Source organism: Oryctolagus cuniculus, chromosome 1 (genome assembly GCF_964237555.1).
Source record: "Oryctolagus cuniculus chromosome 1, mOryCun1.1, whole genome shotgun sequence".
Taxonomy (NCBI): domain Eukaryota; kingdom Metazoa; phylum Chordata; class Mammalia; order Lagomorpha; family Leporidae; genus Oryctolagus; species Oryctolagus cuniculus.
This window is the reverse complement of record NC_091432.1, coordinates 64,220,716-64,245,970: the sequence shown is the minus strand read 5'-3', so window position 1 is coordinate 64,245,970 and position 25,255 is coordinate 64,220,716. Positions and strand designations below refer to the sequence as shown.

At 45.6% G+C, this 25,255-nt stretch overlaps 1 protein-coding gene across 5 annotated transcripts in view; it reads left to right on the top strand.

Annotated features, from left to right (window-relative positions):
- The window catches only part of FCHSD2 (FCH and double SH3 domains 2), a 299,407-nt gene extending 274,833 nt beyond the window's left edge, over positions 1-24,574 (top strand). For all 5 annotated transcript variants that reach the window (XM_002708714.5, XM_051851103.2, XM_017344834.3 and 2 more), the window contains 7 exons: positions 14,583-14,717; positions 18,222-18,305; positions 18,426-18,603; positions 18,892-19,112; positions 20,032-20,161; positions 20,288-20,370; positions 22,554-24,574. In XM_002708714.5, coding sequence (XP_002708760.1) covers positions 14,583-14,717; positions 18,222-18,305; positions 18,426-18,603; positions 18,892-19,112; positions 20,032-20,161; positions 20,288-20,370; positions 22,554-22,637 — 915 coding nt within the window. In that variant the 3' untranslated portion in view covers positions 22,638-24,574. The remainder of the gene's footprint in view (positions 1-14,582; positions 14,718-18,221; positions 18,306-18,425; positions 18,604-18,891; positions 19,113-20,031; positions 20,162-20,287; positions 20,371-22,553) is intronic.
- The last annotated feature ends 681 nt before the right edge of the window (positions 24,575-25,255 follow it).

Genomic DNA, 25,255 nt, shown 5'->3' with positions numbered 1-25,255 from the left:
GACCTGCTTTTAAATAGCAGCATAGAGGGGGTTGTATCTCTTCACACTTGACAGCTGGCTGGCTGAGGAATGTGAAGCAGAGATACGCATTCCGGGGGCCAGATTTCTTCTTCCATTGTAGATGCCAACAAAAGCATTAGTCATCGGAAAAACATGATTAATACTAGACATTAACAGTGTGACTGAGAAGTGCCTTATGGAAGATAAATTTTTTTAAAAAAATATAGTCTGTTTACCTTGTGGACAAAGTATGGAACTGTACTTATTTGGGTTAAGCAAAGGACTCTGCAATACAGAATATAGAATTGAAAAGAATTTTTAAAAAGAAGTATCCCAGAATATAGCAACAGTTTTTTAAAAAGTGAGCAGTCTACTGATGTAGTTTCACAGTTGGTGGGAAACCAGGTCCTGCACACAGCTTCCTGAGATTGGATACCACCTGTGACCCAGTCAGCTTTCATGTCACTCATCCCTTCCTCCTCTTATTTTTCTACCTTCTATGATCCCATACCCAGTTTGCAACCTAACTTTTCAAAGTATATTTATTTTAGAGTATAACTGTATTTATACAGAAAATAAAATAGAGAAGTAAATAATAGCTAGCAGGACTGGCACCGTGGCACAGCAGGTTAAGCCACCGTCTGCAGTGGCAGCATTCCATATGGGCGCCTGTTCAAGTCCCAGCTGCTCTGCTTCTGATCCAGTTCCCTGCTGTTGTGCTTGGGAAAGCAGCTGATTGTAGCCCAAGTCCCTGGGTCCCTGCACCCATATGGGAGACCCAGAAGAAGCTCCTGGCTCCTGGCTTAAGCCTGGCCCAGCCCTGGCTGTTGCAGCCATTTGGGGAATGAACCAGTTCATGGAAGGTCTCTCTCTCTCTCTCTCTGTAACTCTTTCAAATAAGTAAATAAGTCTTTTAAAAATATATAAATTAGGCCGGTGCCACGGCTCACTAGGCTAATCCTCCGCCTAGCGGCGCCGGCACACCAGGTTCTAGTCCCGGTCGGGGCGCCAGATTCTGTCCCGGTTGCCCCTCTTCCAGGCCAGCTCTCTGCTGTGGCCAGGGAGTGCAGTGGAGGATGGCCCAGGTGCTTGGGCCCTGCACCCCATGGGAGACCAGGAAAAGCACCTGGCTCCTGGCTCCTGCCATTGGATCAGCACTGTGCGCCGGCCGCAGCGCGCCGGCCGCGGCGGCCATTGGAGGGTGAACCAACGGCAAAGGAAGACCTTTCTCTCTGTCTCTCTCTCTCACTGTCCACTCTGCCTGTCAAAAAATAAAAAATAATAAAAATAAAAATAAATATAAATTATTATTATATAATTATATAATTAATAGTCATTAATTATATAAATAGCTTCAGACTTATATACCACAGTTAGTAATCTGTTGTATTTACTTTCTCATTGATTTATTTATGTTTTAATTGGTAAGTAAAAGTTATATATATATAAAGAAAGCAAGCCACTTGGGTTACCTGTTCTGGCATAGCAGCTGGAACAAACACTGAGGCACCTGCTCTAACTCCCCATGTGGTGCAGCTGCTGGGTCAGTCTTCAGAGAGTGCCAGTGCAATCAGGGGCTCAGATAACAGAATCTGTGGCACATTGCTAGCAGCACATAGCCTAGCCGAGTGGTCTCCATGGCAGGGTGAGTGACTCCATCCGTGGGCAAGGTGACCCTGCAAGGCATGGGAGGGATGCGAGGTGTCCTCTCTTTTTCCTCCTGAAGAGAATAAAGACTGACTCCTAATAAAACTAAAAATTATATATATTTGTAGTTTGTGACATGATATATATTTCATATACTTGATATATATTCCTCCTCTAATACTCCTTTTGTACTGTATTTGTCAAGATGAAGTTGAATTTGGGCATCTTACTCACCTGACATGCCACGTGCTGGATGCTCTTCATCACCAGCCTTCTGATGTCTTTGTAGTATTCCATCAGGAAGCTGTGCCAAAATTCACCTAACTATTATATTTAGATACAAGGTTTATATATAAGATATAATATTTAGAGTCCCTCCAGATTTTCACTATTCTAAATAATGCTCTTAAAGACATTTTTATACATGTCTCTTTTTTCCATATCAAAGATTTTTTCTGTAACATACTCATAGATCTCAGAAATGGGGTTACTGGTTCAGAAATCTATAGTACTTAAGATTGGCTAATTTTATTCCTCCCATTTTTTTTTTATTTGTTTGTTTTTGTTTTCTTTTGTTTTTCCAACTGTAGTTGACAGTGTTCACATGACCTCCCTGTCTTCATCTATTATACAAAGGCAGACTGAGTGTCCACTTTGCTGTATAGCTCTCCAAGAACATGAGTGTCGCTCCCCGTCTTCGTGGAGGAACGACACAGGACCCTGCGCTGTTCTTTCGTCTGCTCGGCCCTCCCCGGGTTTGCTGCTGGTTCTTCCTGGGTTGGCTACCGACCCTTCCACCTCCGTGGAAGGGCGGTTCCCCCTAGCCACTTTCCCCACTTCCGCGGGGGAGCGGCACACCGCCGGCCGGCTCTCTTGGGGGCTGCACAGGTGTTCCTTCAGATAGATGTTCCCCTTAGATGTTCCTGGTGCATGTTGTTTCTCTCCTCCTTTATAGTCCTCTTCCACCAATCCCAACTCTGCTACCCACACGCCGAGTACGCTGCTCTCCTCCAATCAGGAGCAGGATCAGCTCCTGCAGCTCAGTCAATCAAATTGGCGAGAGGCAGCTGCGTAGAAGTTGTTTCTCCCTTCTCAGCGCCATATTGTGGGAGAGCAGATGCATAGAATAAGTCTTAATTCCAGTAACTTAATCTAGTCCGAGTTGCTCCCCACAATGAGCACTTGCAGGGTTGTACAGAAATAAATTTTGACCCCTTTCATTGTGAAGAGACCATGCTGAAAATGTTGAAAGACAAAGAGATTAAATGCACTTAACCTTTGGCATAGTAGTTGGTGCCAACTGCCTAATAGTCCTTGGAGTCCAACAGGCTTTGTTTTGAAATATGAAAATTCCAAAGAAAAGAAATAATGGGAGCCGGCATCATGGTGTAGCACATAAAGCTGCTGCCTAAGATGTCAGCATCCCATTTGGGCGCCAGTTCAAGTACCGGCTGCTCTACGTCCTATCCAGTTCCCTGCTAATGACCTGGGAAAAGCAGTGGAATGTGGCCCAGTTACTTGGGCTCCTGCCAGCCATGTGGAAGACCTAGAAAATGTGCCTGACTCCCAGCTTCAGCCTGGCCCAGCCCCAGCCATTGTGGCTACTTGGGGTGTGAACCAGTGGATAGAAGCTCTCTCTCTCTCTCTCTCTGGCTCTCCCACTCTGTCTCTGTAACACTGCCTCTCAAATAAAATAAATAAATAAATGTAAACTGTTGTAAATAATAGAATGTAGCTACAAAAATCTGCAGTCCAAAAAACAAAATCTGTAGTCGCTTTCAGATTTACAGTATTTCCAAATGGGCAGGGTGTTTTTTTTTTTAAAGATGCATTTATTTCCTTATTTGAAAGTCAAAGTTAACAGAGAAAGAGAGACAAAAAGATAGGTGTTTCACAAACTGCTTCACTCCCCAAATGGCTGCAATGGCCATGGCTTGGCTGATCTGAAGCCAGGAGCCAGGAGCTTCTTCCACTTGGGTGGTAGGGGTCCAAGCACTTGGGCCATCTTCTGCTGCTTTTCCCAGGCCATTAGCAGGGAGCTGGATTAGAAATGGAGCAGCTGAGAGATGAACCAGAGCCCATGTGGGATGCTGGCATCATTTTAAAAAGCAAAATCCATAATCAAAATAACCACACTGTTCAATTCAATAAGTACCTATTGAGCCAACCCCACTCACAAGACCCTTTGCTAGGTGCTGAGAATTAGCAAGCAGAGTGTGTCTATTGAGTTTGTGTCCACAAATTAAGAGAATCAGTCTCAGTACCAATAGCTAAGACCAAAACAGGAAGCACTGAAAAGATATAAATGGTACAGCAGTTTAGGCTGCTTTCTACAGTGCTAGCATCCCATATGGGCACAAGTTCTTATCCTGGCTGCTCCACTTCCAATCCAGCTCCCTGCCAATGTACCTGGGAAAGCAGTGGAAGATGGCCCAAGCCCTTGAGCCCCTGCACCCACATGGGAGACCCCAAAGATGCTCTTGGCTCCTGGCTTCAGACTGGCCCAGCCCTGGCTATTACAGCCACTTGAAGAGTAAACCAATGGATAGAAGATTCATTCTCTCTCTCCTCTGCTGTCTAACTCTGCCTTTCAAATGAATAAATGAAATCATGGTTTTTTAACAGACTTGTTTTGTATATTTGAAATGCAAAGTTACAGAGAGAAAAAGAGGTAGTGACAGAGAGAGACTTAGCATCCACTAGGTCACTTCCAAAATGGCCACAATGGCCTTGTCTGGGCCAAACTGAAGCCAGGAGCCAGGAGCTTCTTTCCAGTCTCCCGCGTGGGTGCAGGGGCCGAAACACTTGTGCCATCCTCTGCTGCTTTCCCCAGTGCAGTAGCAGGGAAGTGGAGCAGCTAGGACTTGACTTGGTACCCATTTGGGACACAGACACTGCAGGCAGAGATGTTACTGTCTATACCACAATTCCAGCCCATAAATAAAATCTTTACAAAAAAAAAAAAAAGATGGGGGGGCATTGTTGCACAGTTGGTTAAGTACTACTTTGAGACTTCAGCATCCCCTGTCGGAGTGCCAGTTAAAATCCTGACAATTCTACTTCCAATTCAACTTGCTGCTAATGTACCTTAGAGGTAGCAGATAATCACCCAAGTACTTGGGTTCCTTTCACCCATGTGGGAGACCCAGATGGAGGTTCCTGGCTCTTGGCTTCATCCTGGCTCAGTCCTGGCTGTTGCATGATTTAGGGAATGAATTAGCAGATGGAAGACTTTCTCTCCCTTTTCTTCTCTCTCCTCTCCTCTTTGGAACTCAATCAAGTTTCCCATGTGGGTGGCAGGCAACCAAGAACTTAAGCCATCATCTACTTCCTCCAAAAATTGCACAGTAGCAGGAAGCTGAATCAGAAGCAGAGTAAACCAGAACTTGAATCAGGCACCCCTCTATGGGATTCAGGCATCCTGAGTAGCAGCTTAACCCGCTGTTCCACAATGCTTGCTCCTACTGTAGTTTTACAATAAGTCTTGAAGTCAGCTAGTGTAAGTCCTCCGGCTTTTTTCTTTCTCAGTGTTGGGTATTAAGAGTTCTTGTGAAATTTCCATGTGAATTTTAAAACCAGTTTTCTCCACAAATGCTTACCAGGATTTTTGAGGAGGATTGAGATAAATTTGTAGATCCATTTAAAGATAATTGACAATTTAATAATATTGAGTTTTCTGTCTATTTAACATAACGTTGTTCATTTATTTAGGTCTTTAATTTCCATCAGCAATAATTTTCGGTGTATAGGTGCTTCACATCCTTTGTCAGACTTATTCTTGTTTCACAGTTTTTTTCTGCTGTTAATGATTTTTACAATTTCGATTTCTGAGGCAGACACTTAGATTAGCAGGTAAAGTGCTGTGTTGGGATGTCCACATCCCATTTTGGAGTGCTTGGATTTACGTCCCAGCTGTGCTCCCACTTCATTTCCTTCCAATGGGCACTGTGGGAGGCAACAAGAAATGCCTCAAGTATTTGGGTCCCTGCCACCCACGGGGAAGACCAGGATTAAGTTTCCAGCTGCTGCCTTTGCCTGGCCCTGCCCTGGCCATTCTGGGCGTTTGAGGAGTGAACCAACAGATGGAAAATCTTTGTCTCTTTCTGTTTTCCTGCCTCTTGAAATTAATAATAAGTAAAAGTTTTACAGTTTTCATTTCCAGTTGTTCATTGCTAAGTATAAAAATACAGTTGACTTTTTTTCTGTTAATCTTAAATCCTGCAACCTTGCAGGATGTAAGTGCTTGTAGCATTCTTGTAGATTCTATAGGACTTTCTTATAGATAACCACGTCACTTGCAAATAAAGTTTTGGTTTTCCTTTCTACTTTGGATGCTTTTTTCCCCCTTAATATAACAACTGGGATTCCCAGTGCAATGCTGAATGTGTGTGGCAGGAGTCAACAGACATCCTTGCCATATTCTTGAACTGAGGAAGAAAACATTCAGTCTTTCACCAGTAAGTACGATGTTAGCAATAGGGTTCCTGTAGATGCTCATTATCATGTTACAGAAGCTGCATTTATTTCTGTTTAGTTTAATGCCAGGAATGGAAGTTGGATCTTGTCAAATGGCTTTCTTGTTTTTAGTCGTTAATATGATAAATTACACTGATGACTTTTTCAAATATTAACTTTGCATTTCTGGGTCATGAGATATTAATCTTTTACATATGGGTTGTAATTGATTTGCTATTAAGCATGTTTGTATCTCTGTTCATTAGAAATACCAATCTGTAGTTTTCTTTCTTTGTAATGTTTTTGTCTGGTTTTCGTGTAATGCTTGTTTCAGAATGATTTGAAAAGTATCCCCTCTCTTCAATTTCCTAGAAGCCTTGTGTAGAATTTTTTCCTTAAATGTTTGGTGGAGTTCACCAGAGCTGTTATCTGGTCCTGGAGTTTTCTTTGTAAGAATTTTCAGAGCTCAATTGTTTAGTAGATACAGGATTATCAAGTTATTCTTCTCGTGTGGACTTTGGTAACTTAACCTCTTTCAAGGAATTTAGCCATTCCTTTAGGTTGCCAAGTGTTTTGGCATGAAGTTGTTTGTTATCCCTTGATTACCTGAACAATCTGTAGTGATGTCACTTCTCATTCCTTATTTTGGTTGTCTCTTCTCTTTTTCTTTATTATTCTGCTAGAGGTGTATCAATTAGATGGATCTTCGTGAACAGCCAGCTTTTGATTTCATTGGTTTTTCTTTATTTTTCTGTTTCATTGATTTTTTTTGCTCTGGTTTTAATTATTTCCTTTCTTCTGTTTAATTTGGCTTCAGTTTTCTCTTTTCTAGTTTTTGTGTTTATTTATTTGAAGGGCAGAGACAGAGACAATGAGAGAGTTCCCATTTACTCACTCACTCCCCAAATGCCTGCAAGCTGGGCAGGGGCTGAAGCCAGGAGCCTGGGACTAAATCCAGGTTTTCCTCACCACTGTCTCCCAGGGTCTGCGTTACCAGGAACCAAACCCAGGTACTCTGCTGTGGAATGTGGGCCTCTTAACCAACACCCGATCCTCTTTAATATCTTTTTTTAAAGATTTATTTTTTGTTTATTTGAAAGAGTTACAGGGAGAAACAGAGAGAAAGAGAGAGGGAGAGGCCGGCGCTGCAGCTCAGTAAGCTAATCCTCCGCCTTGCGGCGCCGGCACACCTGGTTCTAGTCCCGGTCAGGGCACCGGATTCTGTCCCAGTTGCCCCTCTTCCAGGCCAGCTCTCTGCTATGGCCAGGGAGTGCAGTGGAGGATGGCCCAAGTGCTTGGGCCCTGCACCCCATGGGAGACCAGGAGAAGTACCTGGCTCCTGCCATCGCATCAGCACGGTATGCTGGCCGCAGCACGCCGGCCGCAGCGGCCATTGGAGAGTGAACCAATGGCAAAAGGAAGACCTTTCTCTCTGTCTCTCTCTCTCTCGCTGTCCACTCTGCCTGTCAAAAAAAAAAAAAAATTAATTAATTAAAGGAAAGAGAGAGGGAGAGAGGGAGAAAGGGAGAGGGATGAGGGGGTCTTCCATCACTGGTTCACTCCCCAGTTGGCTGCAATGGCTGGAGCTGCACCAATCCGAAGTCAGGAGCCAGGAGCTTCTCCCAGGTCTCCCACGTGGGTGCAGGGGCCCAAGGAGTTGGGCCATCTTCTGTTGCTTTCCCAGGCCATAGTAGAGAGTTGGATTGGAAGTGGAGTAGCTGGGACTCAAACCAGCACACATTTGGGATGCTGGCACTGCAGGCAGCGGCTTTACCCACTACGCCACAGCACCAATCCCTTTCCTAATATGTTTAACATCACCTTTTATACTCAATTTCTTGTGTTTAGAATAATGTCACTGTGATCACTTCTCTGCCAGGATGGAGTTCAGAGGTTTTCCTGGTCAGTTACATGGAGCTGCTTCCTCTGTATGAGCTACTACCAAATTCTTTATCTAGAGTCTCTCTTCTTCATAAAAATAACAAAAACTGATGATTTATTCAGTACTTTCTGTGCAATAAGTATGTGTTAAGGGGTTTAAACTTATTACTTCATTTACTCTTTATGTTTACCCTGCAAAGAAGTAATTATCTTCATTAGAGAAATGAGGTGATGAAATTTGAGAAGTTAAATAATTTTCCCAGAGTTAGTGGACAAATTAACAGCAGTCAGCTTTCGGCCTGAGTCTGAGGGGCCCAGGACCCACTGCTGTCCCCTCCATGGCAGTGCCTGAAAGCCAAGGACGCCTGCACAGGTTATTTTGCTGAATACAAGAAAATGGCTGCTGGGGGTCAGCGCTGTGGCACAGTGGGTTAAAGCCCTGGCCTGAAGCACCGGCATCCCATATGGGCTCCAGTTCTAGTCCCAACTGTTCCTCTTCCGATCCAGCTCTCTGCTGTGGCCTGGGAAAGCAGTAGAAGATGGTCCAAGTGCTTGGGTCCCTGCACCCATGTGGGAGACCTGGAGGAAGTTCCTGGCTCCTGGCTTTGGATTGATGCAGCTCTGGCCATTGAAGCCATGTGGGGAGTGAACCAGCAGATGAAAGACCTCTCTCTCTCTGTCTCTGTCTCTTTGTAACTCTGCCTTTCAAATAAAATAAAATAAATCTTTTTTTAAAAAAAGAAACAAAAAAAATGGCTGCTAAAACCAACTCCAAAAGGTACTTCTTATGTCCCCTTGGAATAAGAGTAGCGTTTTACAACATCTGAAGAATGAAAAATACTAGCACAGCTACAAAGAATAGTTTGGATTGAAGTTCTGTCATGTGACAAGAGAACAGGTTGAGAAAACAGCATAAGAGACAGAAGAATGATGTGATTCTAGAAAAGCTGGGTCAAGAAGACACTGTGACGATTAGGTTCCGAGGGTGGAAGAGGAGGAAAGCGGAGGTTGAGACGACTCACGCTGGAGCTGCCCAAGCCAGGCAGAGGCAAGGGGCAGTGATCCCTGCCGCAGGGGATGCAGCTTTCATTCCCTCCCCTAAGATTCAAAACAGCAGCTCAGAATGAGAGGGGGGAGAAAGAATGCTTAGAATCAACCAGTGTTGCCAAGATAAAGTACTTTGGATTGATTCCCAGTGCCAAAGCACAGTACATGGTAACATTCCATATATATATTTTTGGAAACTTGTTCTGCCCGCATTTTGTAAATGCACAAGTTTTATTTTGTTTTGTTTTTGTAATACCCACAGTTTTTAAAAATGTCTGTAACCATTCCTAGAAAATGAAGACAACATCTTCTAAATATATAAAAATACATTGAAAGTTAGCTTTGTGGTAATGTTAAGGCCGGCGCCGTAGCTCACTTGGTTAATCCTCCGCCTGCAGCGCTGGCATCCCATATGAGCACCAGGTCCTAGTCCCGGTTGCTCCTCTTCCAGTCCAGCTCTCTGCTGTGGCGCAGGAAGGCTCTAGAGGACGGTCCCAGCACTTGAGCCCCTGCACCCATGTGGGAGACCAGGAGGAAGCACCTGGCTCCTGGCTTCAGATCGGCACAACACCAGCCGTAGCGGCCATTTGGGGAGTGACCCAGCGGAGGGAGGACCTTTCTCTGTCTCTCTCTCTCACTGTCTGACTCTGTCAAATAAATTAAAAAATAAAGTTAGCTTTGTGGCAGTGTCTAGAATGTCATCATTTTCTTTCTTCTTCTTCTTTTTTTTATTTGAAAGGCAGAGTAACAGGGACTGGTTGGGGGGAAAAATAGAAAGAAAGAGAGAGAAGAGATCTTCCATCCATTGGTTCACTCCCCAGGTGGCTGCAACAGCCAGGGCTGGGCCATCACAAAGCCAGGAACCAAGAGCTTCTTCCGGGTCTCTCCACGTGGGTGCTGGGACCCAAGGACTTGGACCATCTTCTGCTGTTTTCCCAGGAGCGTTAGCTTCCCAGGAGCATTAGCAGGGAGCTGGATGGGAAGTAGAGCATCTGGGACTCGGACTGGCACCCATGTAGGATGCTGGTATTGCAGTCAGTGGTTTAACCCACTTGTGCCACAATGCTGGCCCCACAGATTTATCTTTTATGTGACATGATGCTTGTTTGGAAGACAATAGAATTGTAAGTTTGAGATATGAGGAGTTAAGGTCTGAGCCTGTTTTGCTACTAGCCTGACTGACCATGGATGGGTAATTTGTTCTTATTCTGCCTTCCCCTGTCAGATGTTGGTCCTGAGTAAATATGAGTATTATTTGTATTTAGAGTACCATGGTCAGTGCTCTAGAAAAATACATATGGATTTCCTTTTTTATAGTCAATATAATTTTAATTAATATATACCTTTTAACTGTGATGGGTAATGTACCTTGAAACTAAGCTAAAAACTGTATCTCCCTTGTGTTACATTTCAGAAGGGATTGTGCCTGTCATATATGCATGTGTGTGAGGGTCAAATATACCAGTTTACCATCCTGTCTACACAGTTCAGTGGTATTAAGTGCATTCATGTTGCAGAATCATCCCACCATTCACCTTCAGAAATCTTTTCATCTTGCACAAGTAAAGTCTGTGCTCATCAAACAGTAACTCCCCAATGCTTGTCCCCATCTCCTGGCAATGACCATTTTTCTTTGTGTCTATATGAATTAGATTACTCTAGGTATCTCATATACATGGAATCATAATATTTGTCTTGTTGTGACTGTTTTCACTTAACATAATGTCCTCAAAGTAAATCCATGTTGTGGCATGCATAGAATTTCCTTTGTTTTTAAGATGGAATAATCCATTATACACACACACACACACACACACACATAATATTTTGTCTATACATGCACACACACATTTTGTTCATCTGTGAGTGGATCCTAGGGTTGCTTCTGCCTTTTGGCCACTGTAAATACTGCTGCTATAAATATTGCTTTACAAATATCTATTCAAGTCCATGTTTTCAGTCCTTCTGACTATATATCCAGAAGTGAAATTGTGAATTATTCTCTGGCCTCAGAATCAGCCCTTAAGGCGTTTGGATCTCGCTAAAAAGCTCATGAGAGTATTTCAGGCATGGAAAGCCAAGACACTGTGGCAAAAAATGATCTAAATGAAGGATCTCTGTGAGTGAGATCCTGGTGGAAAGAAGGGGCCATCAAAGAAGGAGGTACCTTTCTCTGAAGGGAGGAGACAACTTCCACTTTGACTATGACCTTGTCAAAATAAGGTTGGAGTTTGTGAACTCAGGAGGCTTCCATAACCTTGGCAGCTCATGACAAGAGCCTCAGGTGATCACTGACGTCATAAATAAGAGTGTCAATTGTTAAATCAACAACAGGAATCACTGTGCACTTGTTCCCCATGTAGGACCTCTGTCCTTAATGTGTTGTACTATGAGAATTAACAGTAGAATTAGTCTTCAAACAGTACTTTTTTTTTTTTTTTTTTTTTTTTTTTTTTGACAGGCAGAGTGGACAGTGAGAGAGAGAGAGACAGAGAGAAAGGTCTTCCTTTGCTGTTGGTTCACCCTCCAATGGCCGCTGCTGCCGGTGCACCGCGCTGATCCGATGGCAGGAGCCAGGAGCCAGGTGCTTTTCCTGGTCTCCCATGGGGTGCAGGGCCCAAGCACTTGGGCCATCCTCCACTGCACTCCCGGGCCACAGCAGAGGGCTGGCCTGGAAGAGGGGCAACTGGGACAGAATCCGGCGCCCCGACCAGGACTAGAACCTGGTGTGCCGGCGCCGCTAGGCGGAGGATTAGCCTAGTGAGCCGCGGCGCCGGCCTCAAACAGTACTTTTATACTTTGTGCGTCTGTGTGGGTGCAAACTGTTGAAATCCTTACGTAGTATAGAGTTGCTCTTCTGTATATAAAGATAATTAAAATGAATCTTAAAAAAGAATGGGATGGGAGAGGGAGTAGGAGATGGAATGGCTTATGGGTGGGAGGGTGGTTATGGGGAGAAGAACCGCTATAATCCAAAAGTTGTACTTTTGAAATTTGTATTTATTAAATAAAAGTTTTCTATAAAAATAATAATAGTAAATGCTAATAATAATAAAAAAGACCAATGGGAAAAAATAAATTGTGAATTATTGATAATTCTGTGTTTATTTTATTGAGAAAGCACCATATTGTTTTGTAATAGCATTTTATATTCCCAGTGTGTAAGGGTTCCAATCTTTCTACAGCATTGCCAACATTTGATATTTTCTCTTTGCTCTGTTGTTTGAATAGTTGTCCTAATGGATGTCAAGTGTTATTTTGTTTTGATGAATAATGACTAATATTGTCAGGCATCTTTTCATGTGCTTATTGGCCATTTATGTATCTTCTTTGGAGAAACATCTATTCAAGTCCTTTGCCCATTTTTTTTATTGTATTGCTTTTGTTGACTTTGAGTATTATTTATATACCTATATACTATTCTCTTATTAGAAATATAATTTATGTTCTCTCTGTCTGTCTCTCTCACTGTCTACTCTGCCTGTCCAAAAAATAAATAAATAAATAAATATAATTTATGGGGGCCAGTGCTGTGGCATAAAAGGTGAAGCCTCTGCCTGCAGCACCAGCATCCCATATGGGTGCCGGTTCATGTCCCAGCTGCTCCTCTTCCGATCCAGCTCTCTGCTGTGGCCCGGGGAGGCAGTGGAGGATGGCCCAAGTGCTTGGGTCCTGCACCCGCATGGAGACCAGGAAGAAGCACCTGGCTCCTGGCTTCAGATCTGCCCAGCTCCAGCTGTTGTGGCCATATGGGGAGTAAATGAGTGGATGGAAGTCCTCTGTCTCTATCTCTCCCTCTCTATGTCTGTAATTCAACCTCTCAAATAAAATAAAGAAATCTTGAAAAAGAAAAAGAAATGTAATTTACAAATATGTCCTCCCACTCTGTGGGTTTCCTTGTCACTTGTCACCTTGTTGTCCTTTGATGGACAAAAATTCTTAATTTTGATAAAGTCCAAATGTCTGGTTTTCCTTTTCTTGCCTGTGCTTTAGTGACATTGTCAGATCCAGTGTCATGAAGCTTATCCCTGTTTTCTTCTAAGACTTTTGTGGCTTTATTCCTTACATTCAGGTCTTCGATCCACTTGAGTTCACTTCTGAGTAAGGAAACGCTCCAGCTTCATTCTTTCACGTGTGGCTATCCAGTCTTTGCAGCCACATTTATTGAAAAATCGTCCTTCCCCTAATGAATAATCCTGGCACTCTTGTTGAAAATCATGTAACCATATCTGTGAGGATTTATACTTGAGCTTTCTTTTCTCAAACTCATTTTTGATGGGTGATAGTCATCTAAGTATAGACACACCATAGGTCATTCAAACATTCTCCCATTGATGGACGTACAGGTTGTGTCCAGGCTTTTGCTGTTGTGAGTGAAGTTGCAGTAACTATCTTAGAATATAGTCTTATATCCTGGTGATTTTACTCTCATGGTAGATTCACAAAAGTAGAATTATTAGGTCAAGTGGTATGTTTTAGTTTTAGGCAGGTTATTTTTCCAAAAAGGACCTATGAATTCATGTTCCTACCAGCCATGGATGAAAGCCTGTTTGCCTGTTTCACCACATCCTTGATAGCACTTAGAAATCTTTTTAGTATTTCCTAATAAGATCGGTTTAAAATGGTAAGAGGCCTTCTGAGAAAGATACTGATCAATATTTCTCACATACTGATATTTTACCGTTGGGTTTAAAAAATCCCCATCCCGGGGACAGTTCTGTGGTGTAGTGGGCTAAGCCTCTGCCTGCGATCTGGCATCTCATATGGGCACTGCTTTGTGTCCCAGCTGCTGCTCTTGTGATCCAGCTGTCTGCTGATGGTCTGAGAAAGCAGTGGAAAATGGCCCTAGTGCTTGGACTCCTGAACCCACGTAGGAAACCCAGAAGAAGTGCCTGGCTCCTTGTTTCAGATCGGCCCAGCTCCAGCTGTCGCGGTCATTTGGGGAGTGAACCAGCCAATGAAAGACCTTTTTCTCTGTCTCTACTTGTCTTTGTCTGTAACTCTGCCTTTCAAGTAAATAAATAAATTCTTAAAAAAGAAAAAAAAAAAACCCTGTTCTTTCTTGACATGAAAAATGCAAATGAGAACATGATTATTGCAGTTGAATAGATAGATTAGCATTTTGTTTTATTATTTTTTTAAAGTTTTATTTTTATTTATTTGAAAGTCAAGAGTTACAGAGAAGGCAAGGCAGAGGCAGAGAGAAAGAGAGAGATCTGCTTGTTAACTTCCCAATGGCTGCAATAGCCAGGGCTGGGCCAGGCTGAAGCCAGGAGCCAGGAGCTTCCTTTCTTTCATATGGTTGCCGGAGCCCAAGGACTTGGGCCATCCTCGCTGCTTTTCCATTTTTGTATTAGGGAGCTGGATTGGAAGTGGAGCAGCCAGGACAAATATGGTGCCTATATGGAACACTGTTGCTGCAGGCAGCAGCTTTACCTGTTACACCACAGCACCAGCACCTAGATCAGCATTTTTAAACAGACTTTAAATGTTTTTCCTACTTTCAAGCATTCTCTTGAAGAAAGTAAACAATGACTTCTAATTTTCCCTAGCTTAATGCAGACACCGAAAGAGAAGAAGGAGAAGAGTTTGAAGACAACATGGATGCTTTTGACGACAGCAGTTCCAGCCCTTCTGGCACCTTAAGAAATTACCCACTCACCTGCAAAGTTGTTTATTCCTACAAGGTTTGTATTTTTATAGCATACTGCTAATGTTAAATAATGACAACTCTGAGCGTATGTGCAACTCTATCTGCCTAGCCTCTCATACTGTACTTAGTGTAGAATTGGTGTTCCGTTAATGTCAGGGGCAACATAACACAGTAGGCTCTGACTTCAGACTGTCCAGGTTAAAGTCCTGTTGCTGCCATTCGTTTGTGATACGACCTATCACTTGTCCCTTATTTCTGTGAGCCTCCATTTCCTTATCCATATCCTAGGGGTAAAGTGTGAAAAATTCAGTGAGATAATGCTTTTATAGCAAAGTGCTTAGTGCAGTGCTTGGCATCTGGTGAATTTTCAGTAAGTAGACCTCTCTCCACTATGTATTTCTCACCTGGGTGGCATGTAGACCCTCCTTAGGATGATCCTCAAATTGAAGTCAGAGGAAAATTATTTCACTAAGTGATTTTTAAAACTTGGCCTTCCCTCATCCTGATATCGCCACCTCTTGTTATGCATGTTAACCAGGGACCCAGATAATCAGACACAGAATTTCCAAACCTGATTTGATCTAATAGTTCTTAATCTCTGTCACCCCGTCCTACTGTCCAGTTAACATTTTACTCACCACAAAGTCAGTGTTTCACTTCCCCAGTTCACCGCGTTCCCGCACTCCCCTCAGCCAGTGCTATTGAGCCCCCCCCCAAAACATACGTTAAATTTCTTCACTTTTACTATCAACACTGCTACCGTGTTGGTCTAGGCCATTGCTTTGATAACTGTAAAGGAAGCGGGGGGAGTACTTATAATTGAGTCTTTCTCTTTCATATTTGCCTCTCAATAGCCCTTTTTCTGCACTGCAGCCAGAATTATCTTTAACACATGAAGGATGTTATTTTATTCCCCTTCCTCCCCCTCCTGAGACCCTCGTTAAGCTTTCCATCACATGTAGGAAAAACCCTGAGAACTCCTCCCTGCAGCCCATAGTGTGCAGCTGACTGGTCCCCTGCTAGTCCAGGTTTGTGTCCGCCCATTCCCTTACCCCAGCCACGAACTCCACATGGGCCACTCTTGCTGCCTTGTAGTCTTCAGAGGTGCCAGAGTCCTTCTTGACGTGGTTGCCCTTGCTGCTCCCTCTCCGTGGTCTACGGGGCTACACGGCTAGAGTGCCCTGGCAGTCAGTGTCAGAGGGGTCTTCAAAGCCTTAGAAGAATGGAAGGAGGAGGAAGCAACCAGCCCACTGTGGGAGTTTTGGGGAAACCTATGTGCTGGACCTCACCCCATGCATAATATTAATAGCTATTATTGTTTATTTCTAATCTCTTCCGTAACCCAATAAGGAGTGGGGGAGGCATATGGCCTAGAGTTTAAGATACTAGTAAGAGTACCCAGGTCCCATATTGTTTAGTACCTGGGTTTGATGCCCAGTTCTAGGCCCTGATTCAAGCTTCCTGATAATGTGGACCCTGGAAGACAGCGGTGATGCTCAGGTGGTTGGAAACTGGGATTAAGTTCCTGGTCCTGGCTCTGGCCTTGCCCAGCCCTGGCCTTGCAAACATTTGGGAAGTGAATCTGGATGGAAGCTCGCTCTCTCGCTCTCTGCCTCTCAAATTAGAACAAAACAAACCCTACAGGACAATATTATCAGACAAACCGCTCACTCAACAGATACTTGAGTATCTACCGTGTACTAGTGTTGTGCTCTTTTCTAGGTTCTGGGATATAACATTGATCAAAACAAAACAAAAAACAAACAAACAAAAAACCTCTGCTTTCATGGAGCTTATATTCTAATGGAAAAAAGAAAATTGAGTTTCAAAGATGTCTTATAGTTGCTTTCTCCTAGAAACAAACTAAAGCTGGCTCTAACCTCACAGAAATGTTATCCACTCATCCTATGGGAAAGAGGGAGAGGGTGTGCTGGATAGGAGGGCAGCCTGGTGGAAGCATAGAGGCCAGATATGCTCAGAGAACAAGGAGTGGAGCACCAGGCGACTCATGAGGACCAAACTCTGTAGGATCTTGGTTGCCATTACAAGGACTTGACCTTGTAGAGTGGAAGAATTGGTCATCATGCGTGGGGACGGTCTAGTCAAGCTGGGGTACACCAAACAACTTTCATGGGCCTCTGTGACTTTTGTGTGAGGACAGCAATCCATTTAAATATATTTTAATTATATAATTTTAATTATATAATATATTTAAATAAGACCTGTATTAAATATTTAAACATATTTAAATAAGACCTGTATCTCTCCTGCTTTGTGCTCACACACATTATGGACTGGTCATGTTGATACTTGTTAAGTTTTTCCCTGAAATTAGGAAAGCATTGCCTTTTGCTGGTCTATGCAAGGCATACTATGGCTTCAGAGTAGCAAAGAAATTTTCCTGGAAAAGCTGTCAAGAATAAGTGGACAGGTTTTTCCTCCCTCATATTTTTAGATAAGAGGTAATTTACTTAAAAATCTGGTTCTGGAATATTCTGATTGGTCGGCCTAAGGCTTCATCCAGAATCTAGGTTTTGAGTAAATGTTTTAATAATGTTCATTAAGTTATTCTTAGAAGTGACCTATTTTCTTGCTTTATTTTTGTTTGTGTAACGTGAAGGTATTTTATTTACACTGAGATTGTCAGTTTGAAAGACTGTACAGTCTTAGGTCATGGTTTGAACTGATCTTGGACTTGGGAAAGCTGTCAGGACTATTTACTAGAGAGCCGCGAGATGCATCCCGCCCCTGCCTTGGGAAGCAGAACTTAACGGATTCTCCAGCCTCTCTGCTGAGCCTCTGACAGTTTCTTCTCGGGTTTAGCGGTCTCGTGGGCAACATCGGGGTGGCTGGTACTAGCAGATTCCTGCTGTCAGGGCTAATTGCACCACCACAATATGTGTGTTTAGATAAGCCCAGTCTCCACACTGAAGTCAGAGCACAATAAATCCAAAGCTTGATTGCATTCAGTCACTTCCTGTCCCACAATTTCATTCTTTTGCGCACGTGTTCCAGTGACTCTGGATCAGCCCCAGGCTGTGCTCAAGCCATCATCTAATCCATGGACATTGCTCTCTGCACTCTCACAGCATGCACCTCCATGCAGCCCGCTGGTCACAGGTCCAGTTCGGCGCCATCTATTTTGCCTGTGCTTCCCACGTCATCATGGCTCTGTGTTTCCATCCCACGTTGACTTCCCCGTCTTCCAGGGAGTGGCAGGAAATGCAGGCATCACGTTGATCGACTTACCAGTAGACACAAGAGCTGGAACCAAGGGCCTCGACTTCCAGCGTGGTGCTCTGTTCACCAAACCTGATTGCCTCTTGAAGATTCAGTTTCTTCAGTTTTTGTCGTGATTTTATTTTGCTCCGTTTTTGAAAGTAAAACTTCACTTCATTATGATAGTTTTACAGCATTAAAATTTTTCTGTTTCTCAAAATCATTTCAGTATTTTGATCCCCAGTTTTTGTTGTGATCAGCGCACACCTGCTCCTTATCTAACCTTTTTAATTTTGTCCATGACCATCCCACACTGCAGGCTTCTCAACCAGATGAGTTGACCATTGAGGAGCATGAGGTGTTAGAAGTGATTGAAGATGGAGATATGGAAGACTGGGTGAAGGTATATTCCTTTGCTCATATCGCCCCTTCTTGTGACATTTCTAGGAATTTGCTTTGGTTCTTGTCCTGCCCTGTCCAGTTCATGTGTGCAAACCTGTCTTGTGACGTGTCTCTTACCCAGGCTCGGAATAAAGTTGGCCAGGTGGGTTATGTGCCAGAGAAGTACCTGCAGTTCCCCACCTCGAACAGCCTGCTGAGCATGCTGCAGTCCCTGGCCGCCTTGGACAGCCGCTCGCACACATCCAGCAACTCCACAGAAGCGGAGCTCGTCTCGGGCAGCCTCAACGGAGACGCCAGCGGTAAAGACTGAGCGTGGCACTCTCTGTTTGTCACCTTCGACCTAAACCGTGTTACCCTGCAGGTTCAAAAGCACAGCTTTATTCCTACCCCACAACATGTTTTCTGGTATTTGGCCCTGTTAGTCCTAGATAGTGGAACCCTAGAGGTGATCTTCAGGAGGTAAAGAAGCGACAGCTTTGCTGCTTTCCATGTGATGCCCTTTTGGCTGTCACGTGAGCACTGGGGGTGTTGCAGAGCCACCTGGGTGTCAGTGTTCTTACCAGACCCGTCTCTCTCTTGCTCCCTAGTCTGTTTTGTGAAAGCACTTTATGATTATGAGGGCCAGACAGATGATGAGCTGTCTTTTCCGGAGGGGGCTATCATCCGCATCGTGAACAAAGAAAACCAAGATGATGATGGCTTTTGGGAAGGGGAATTCAGTGGACGGATTGGAGTTTTCCCATCGGTGCTAGTGGAAGAACTTTCAGCCTCAGAGAATGGTGATACTCCCTGGATGAGAGAGATTCAGGTACATGAGAAGGGGGAGATCTGTCGGTCTAGGCAAAGGTGGGCCATAGTCTCTATCTCACCCCTGCTACCCCAGTCCTCAGTTACATGTGTCTGCAGAACCAAATCGGGAAACCAGAGATGTGTCAGCCAGGCCCTTTTGGAATATTACACCTCCATTCTCCGTGTTCTTTTCTCTGAATAGGTTAACAGAAATGCTAAATTGCACATGACATACCAAAGTTCAGTTTGGTGGAGAGAAAAAAAGCAAAACCAGAGAGGGAATGTGTGGTCTCTGTGGCTGGTTTGTGTGGTGAAACATCGGCGGGCTCGCTCTCTGTGCCACTGTCAGAGCCTCCCTCCCTGGTAGCCAGGACCCTCCAGAGCCCGCATCCCACACTCAAGGGGCCCTTGGCTGAGCTCCTCACAGGGAAACTCGCCTTGAAGGAAAGCCCTGAGTTGGTCACAGTTTGGTTTGTTCTCTCTGGGAATCTCTCACAGTAGGAAATGAGTTTGCTATCTTGTTGCATGGTGACTGTGACCGCTCAGTCTGACGTGTACAGCAGAAACCCGGCCAGTTACTTTATCTTCATCGCCCCCACCCCCTCCAAAAAAAAACTGGCCTCTTTTCGTTCCTCATTGGATTTACTGGATTGGGTAATTTGATACATTCTCAGTAGAACCCTAGAGAATGGTGCCACTTGGTAACTGTTTCAGATAAACTGAGATCAGTAGCTTAATGAGGTCTGCAAGAGGAAGAAGTTAAGTGCAACACAGAAGGGCTTGGGGGTGGCTATTTTAAGCCCATTTGCTTCCAATGGGGCTACCAGGTTTCAGGGCCGCCTCCAGAGGACAGGAGGAACCTGAGCAGCGCAGGCAGAGAAGCTCCAGCCTTCCTTGCTGGGGAGGCGCGCCCCGTAACCTCCCTCCCTTTGCTGCAGATCTCTCCTTCCCCCAAGCCGCACACCTCGCTGCCTCCACTGCCGCTGTACGACCAGCCTCCCAGCAGCCCCTACCCCAGCCCAGACAAGAGGAGCTCCCAGTACTTCCCCCGGTCTCCTTCAGCGAATGGTAAGGGTTTCCGGGGTGTGGGCTAAAGAAATGCAGACTCACCTGAAGGGCACACACAGAACTGCATTAGCATTTTCACTGCTCAGCAACACAAATAAAATGAACTTCCTTGATCCTCTCCCTTAGAAAACAGCCTCCACGCGGAATCACCAGGATTCTCGCAGGCGTCCAGGCACACTCCCGAGACCTCATACGGCAAACTGCGACCGGTAAGTCTGCTGGCTGCCCGTGTTGCAGAGTGCAGAGCTCTTCCAAGTCGACGGTCAGAAATGAATGCTCCCCATGGCCTCTGTGTTGTTGCTGACTCTGCCAAGCAAGGATGAAATGGGTATGGGAAGGGAAAAAGAGCTATTGACCAGAAGGCTATAAAAATCGGTTCATCTCGGGATGTTTAGTCTGCACTGGTGCGGTTCTCACTGAGCCATGGCGAGATGGCTGGATGATAGCCACAGACGTGTGTTACGCTATAGCAAGGTCTCTGAACGTCAGGTGGTCCAACTGTGAAACAGAAGCACTTTGCTTTTAGCACGCATTTATTGAGAACCTACTTTCCAGGCCTATATTTGCCTCTTTGGAAGACGTTGAGATGAAGTAAGATAGGCTTCATGACCTCAGAGAGCTCCTGTTCTCAGGGAGAATGCAATCTCAAAGATGCCACCTCTGCTCACCCCGATGCACCTGCCACCGTGACGCCATCTCTGCGCCTGAGTCACGGCTCTCACTTCAGTAGACACCATTTCATTTCCTTCACCTGCCAGCATTCCCTGAACCACTGGCTACCTTTGCCTTCATCCATTCGGCACATCTGTACTGAGGGCCTTGTGACAGACTTGAGTCTTTATCCTAAATCTGACAGGAAGATACTGCCAGGTGACTGGTTTTGAATTTTTGAATTTTTAAAGCATTGCTATGGGGGCTGACACTGTAGCATAGTGGGTAAGGTAGCTGCCTGCAGTGCTGGCATCCCCTATGGGTACTGCTTTGAGTCCTGGCTGCTCTACTTTGATCCAGCTCTGCTGTGGCCTGGGAAAAGCAGTAGAAGATGGGCCACTTGGGAGACCTGGAAGAAGCTCCAGGCTCCTGGCTTTAGATAGGCCAAGTTCCAGCCATTGTTATGGCCATTTTGAGAGTGAACCAGAGGATGGATGACTCTCTTTCTCTCTCTCTCTCTAACTCTGCCTTTCCAATAAATAAATACATCTTTAAAAAATAAATAAATAAGCATCGCTCTGGCAGTTCGGTGGGGAGTGACTGGAGGTGGTCCAGGAGGCGGTGGTGGCACAGGTCGGGTGGTGGGCAGCACTGGAGAGAGCCTCACCACACTTCCTGGTTGCTGCCCGCCTCTCCCTCTCAGGCCCTTCCTTTCCGTGGATTGTGCACACGCCTTGCCTCTCCGTCTCTGCAGTGCTTCCCATGCTTCCGTCCCTGGGCTGCTTCTCTTGGAGTCTCTGAGTGCACTCTCCCCAGGTGATCTAACTGCTTCCGCAGTCTTGACAGCCATTTGTGTCCCCACAACTCACAGATTACAGCTATCAGTGCAGTCTCCTCCCTGGGCTGCAGACTTGTGAGCATCTCCGTGTCTCTGTCCCACACCCCCAAAGCTCAGTAAAGTGAGTTGAGCATCTTCCCACCCGATGTGCTCCTTCCCCTCTAGTGCCCGTGGAAGGAACTCCCACCCTACCAGCGCTCAGTGCTCTGCTGGCCCCACCTCTCGCACACACACAGGTGTGGTCATCAGACCCCGCGCGGTTTGCCTTGGGACAGCTCTCAAATCTTTTCACTTCTCTACTGCCCCCACGGCTGGGCCCCTAGTTCCAGCTTGTGTCAGCTCTCACTCGGATGATTACAGACAGCTGATTTGTCATCCTGCTCGTACTCTTGCCCACCTCTGATCTTTTTTCCAAAATGTTACCTGAGTCATCTTTTCCCATGTCTGATACTGCTTAAAATCCACCAGGGACTCCTCTTTACCTACAGAATAACACACGTACTTCTTAACATGGTTCGGCGGGCCCCCCAACCCAACCCAGCCCATCTCTCCTCCCGAGACAGGCTGAGGCTTTCGCTCGCTGAGCGTTGCTCTCTCTCACTTCTCTCACTTCAGGCCTGGGCCTGAGAAGGTCCTTAGGGCCCCAGTGAGGCTTGTGCCCACAGGACTTTCTGCGAGGCCGCAACCTGCTTCGTGGGTTTCACGTTTCATCCAAGCAGCAGCTGCTTCTCGGTGTGGGAGACAGGAGACAGTGAAGATTAGATTGACGGCGTGAGCTCGGAGCATTTCTGAGACAGCGAGGCAGCCCGGGCCCTCGGACAGACGAGTGGCGGGGGTTTGAGGAAGCTCCAGGCACCCAGGCAGGAAGCCAGCTGACAATCCATGTGATTGTTTCCCGCGCAGGTCCGGGCAGCTCCCCCGCCGCCCACACAGAGCCACCGACGGCCGGCAGAGAAGATCGAGGACGTGGAGATCACGCTGGTGTGATGGCGGCGGGGCCCGTCCGCACTGCTACAATCAAGGCCAGGCTTCGAGTTTGGCCCGTCTTGTTTCTAGGCACCTTTGCATGATGACTTCGAATGGAGCAAAAACAAGGAGGATTACATGTGACTGGGTGGCCTGGGGGACTCTTCCCATGTTTTGGATATTTTGTGCCTTTTTTGTTGTCATTTTCTATGTCATCTCTTACCATAGCACAAATGCTGCGGGCCCTAGAAGCAGCGAGGGGGCAGCCCTCGTGCCTACCAGCGGTCCGTTTTTATATGAGACTCAAGACCAGGCCTCGTTCAGGGCACAGTCACAGAATTACTGATCATGTGCGCTCGTACAGTATATTACTGTGGCCACAGGATGTGGCAAAGATTCTCATCTTTCTTCAAGTGGCTTTTGCTCATCTGATTAAGTATTAATCAGATCATGTTGGCTACATAAGGAAACAGAAGGAGGGATTTCAGGAGAGGCTGGCTCCTCCCCGAAGTTAGTCCCCAGACTAAGTGAAATTTATTGGGAAATAGGCAGACTGCCCTGAGTTTAGCGCCAATTGCATTAACGCACATCTCTTCCACAACTAACAGATTTAAAGAACAGTGTCCTCTTTGTATTAATATTATGCCGTTCAGTTAGTAGTAGTGGAGTTTATATGGAGGGCTGAACCAGTAGCCATGTCGTGTCCGTGAGGTAGACTAATAGGAGGCGACGGCTAAAGCAGAAATGGAGCTTCCAGATCTGAGTTGGGCCGAGTTAACGTCCTGTTTGTATTTGGGTATTTTTCATCCTAAGCTTTCCAGCATCTACACGTCTGATCAGTATGTGTGAATCTGAGTGTTGGGATAAACTGAGGGCACAGATCTGTATCCTCTCCTTGAGAGGTCCCCAGCACTGTTTTTCCCCACGTGCCAGGTTGTAGCTTGTCCAGACCATCTGCCACCCGTGGAGAATGCGGCTTCCACATCCCGCTGCTCTGCCATCGCTGTGGGAGGAAGAACCTGGGGCCGGGGAGGAGACCGGCCTTCCAGGAGGAAGGACAGGATTGCCCGCCCTGCATCCTTGCAGGACAGCAAGGGAAAGACGAGCGTCTGCCACGTAGCGGGGAGAGCCCAGGGTGGTGCGCACCGCGGCCCAGTGGGCCTGCTGCAGACCAGGACCCTGGCGCCCACTCCCGTGGAAGCAGGGAGTGAGGTGTCTGTGGACTACAAGGTGTTCACCCGCTGCTTTTTGTTTATTTGGTTAAGAAATCAGATTTGCGGAATTTAACCCAAAATTGTGTTAAGCTTTGAAAACTCCGTCCCTCCTAAGAATCTCTAAAAACTTGAAATGCTCGCCAAATGTCCCCATGGGATTTCTGACCAAGAGTAAGGTCAACACTGAAGAAACGCTGTTAGTCACGTGAGCACTTCGGTGATAATACCCATTGATGAATCTTCTCCATGATGTTGGTGGGTTTTTTGGTTTTGTTTTTTTTTTTTTTCATTTCTTAATCTGTTGATCTATTTGAGGTCTTTTTGTGTTTATCAAACTTATTCTTAAGTTTAAAAAAGAAATTACGGGGTGGTTTTTGAGATTTTCAAGTTTGCCGACATGTGCTCACTAAACAGCAGTGCTTGCCACCAGGCCTTGCATTCTCCCTGTAGCAGCCAAATTGTCCTTGAATTTGGGTTTTCCACAACCTCAGAGGGGTATTTGAAACCTTTTGTTATATTTTAAAATATTTTCTGGAAGAGCTGCTAATTTTATTTTAAAACACAAAGTTGTAAAAATATGCCTCCTTTTTCAAAAGCACCCCCTCCCTCCAGGACGTGTACCCAGCGTCACAGAGCACGGCGAGGCTCGGGGGGGGCCTCTGCAGGTGCGCTTTCTCCCCAGGGCTGTAAAAAGTTTGTATTTATTATGTATAAAATGTTGAATAATAAAAACATGCAATTATGTTTTCTATGTTTCCTTATAAAAAGATTCAGGTAAACAAGGCTTTTCCAGAAAGACCATGCTTCTTAAAACACTTGTGGGCCTTCCTTGAACCCCTTAACAGATGAAGAGAGCAGGAAGTAAACTGATCCGTCCATGGGATGCAGTCCCTGATGGCACCCACGCACCAAGTCTAACGCCCTGGGGACTAGAGACGGACATGGCTAAGTTATGACCTCTGCTCTCAAGGTTCTTCCTCCATGGAGACAACAGGCAGGTCTGTGAGGACCTGTGGCCTGTGCTGGACGGGAGGGGCCTAGAGCATGCTGGCGAGCGGCGAGCAGCGAGCGGCACAGGAGGGTCCCTGCCGTCGCCCTGGAGGCCAGGACTGCTGGCTTCCAGGAGGGGGCATCCTGAACTCTTTGCCCCTTTCCTAACCCTCACTGAGAAGTAGTGATTGTGTCGGGGGAGATCTTACTAGTGTCGCAGGAGTGGACAGAGACTCCTGGTTAAAGGCTAAATCCCTCTGGCTTCCAGCCAGCCACGCTGAGGACCGGCTCAGCCCTCCTCTGCAGAGCTGGTGCCGGGCAGTGTGCATTCCAGACATTCTTCTGCGAGTAAAACTCACTCGTGTACACATTGCTTATTCACCGAAGAGGGACTACTGTCACTTGTTTTTTCGACTGTCTTATATTCACTTGCTT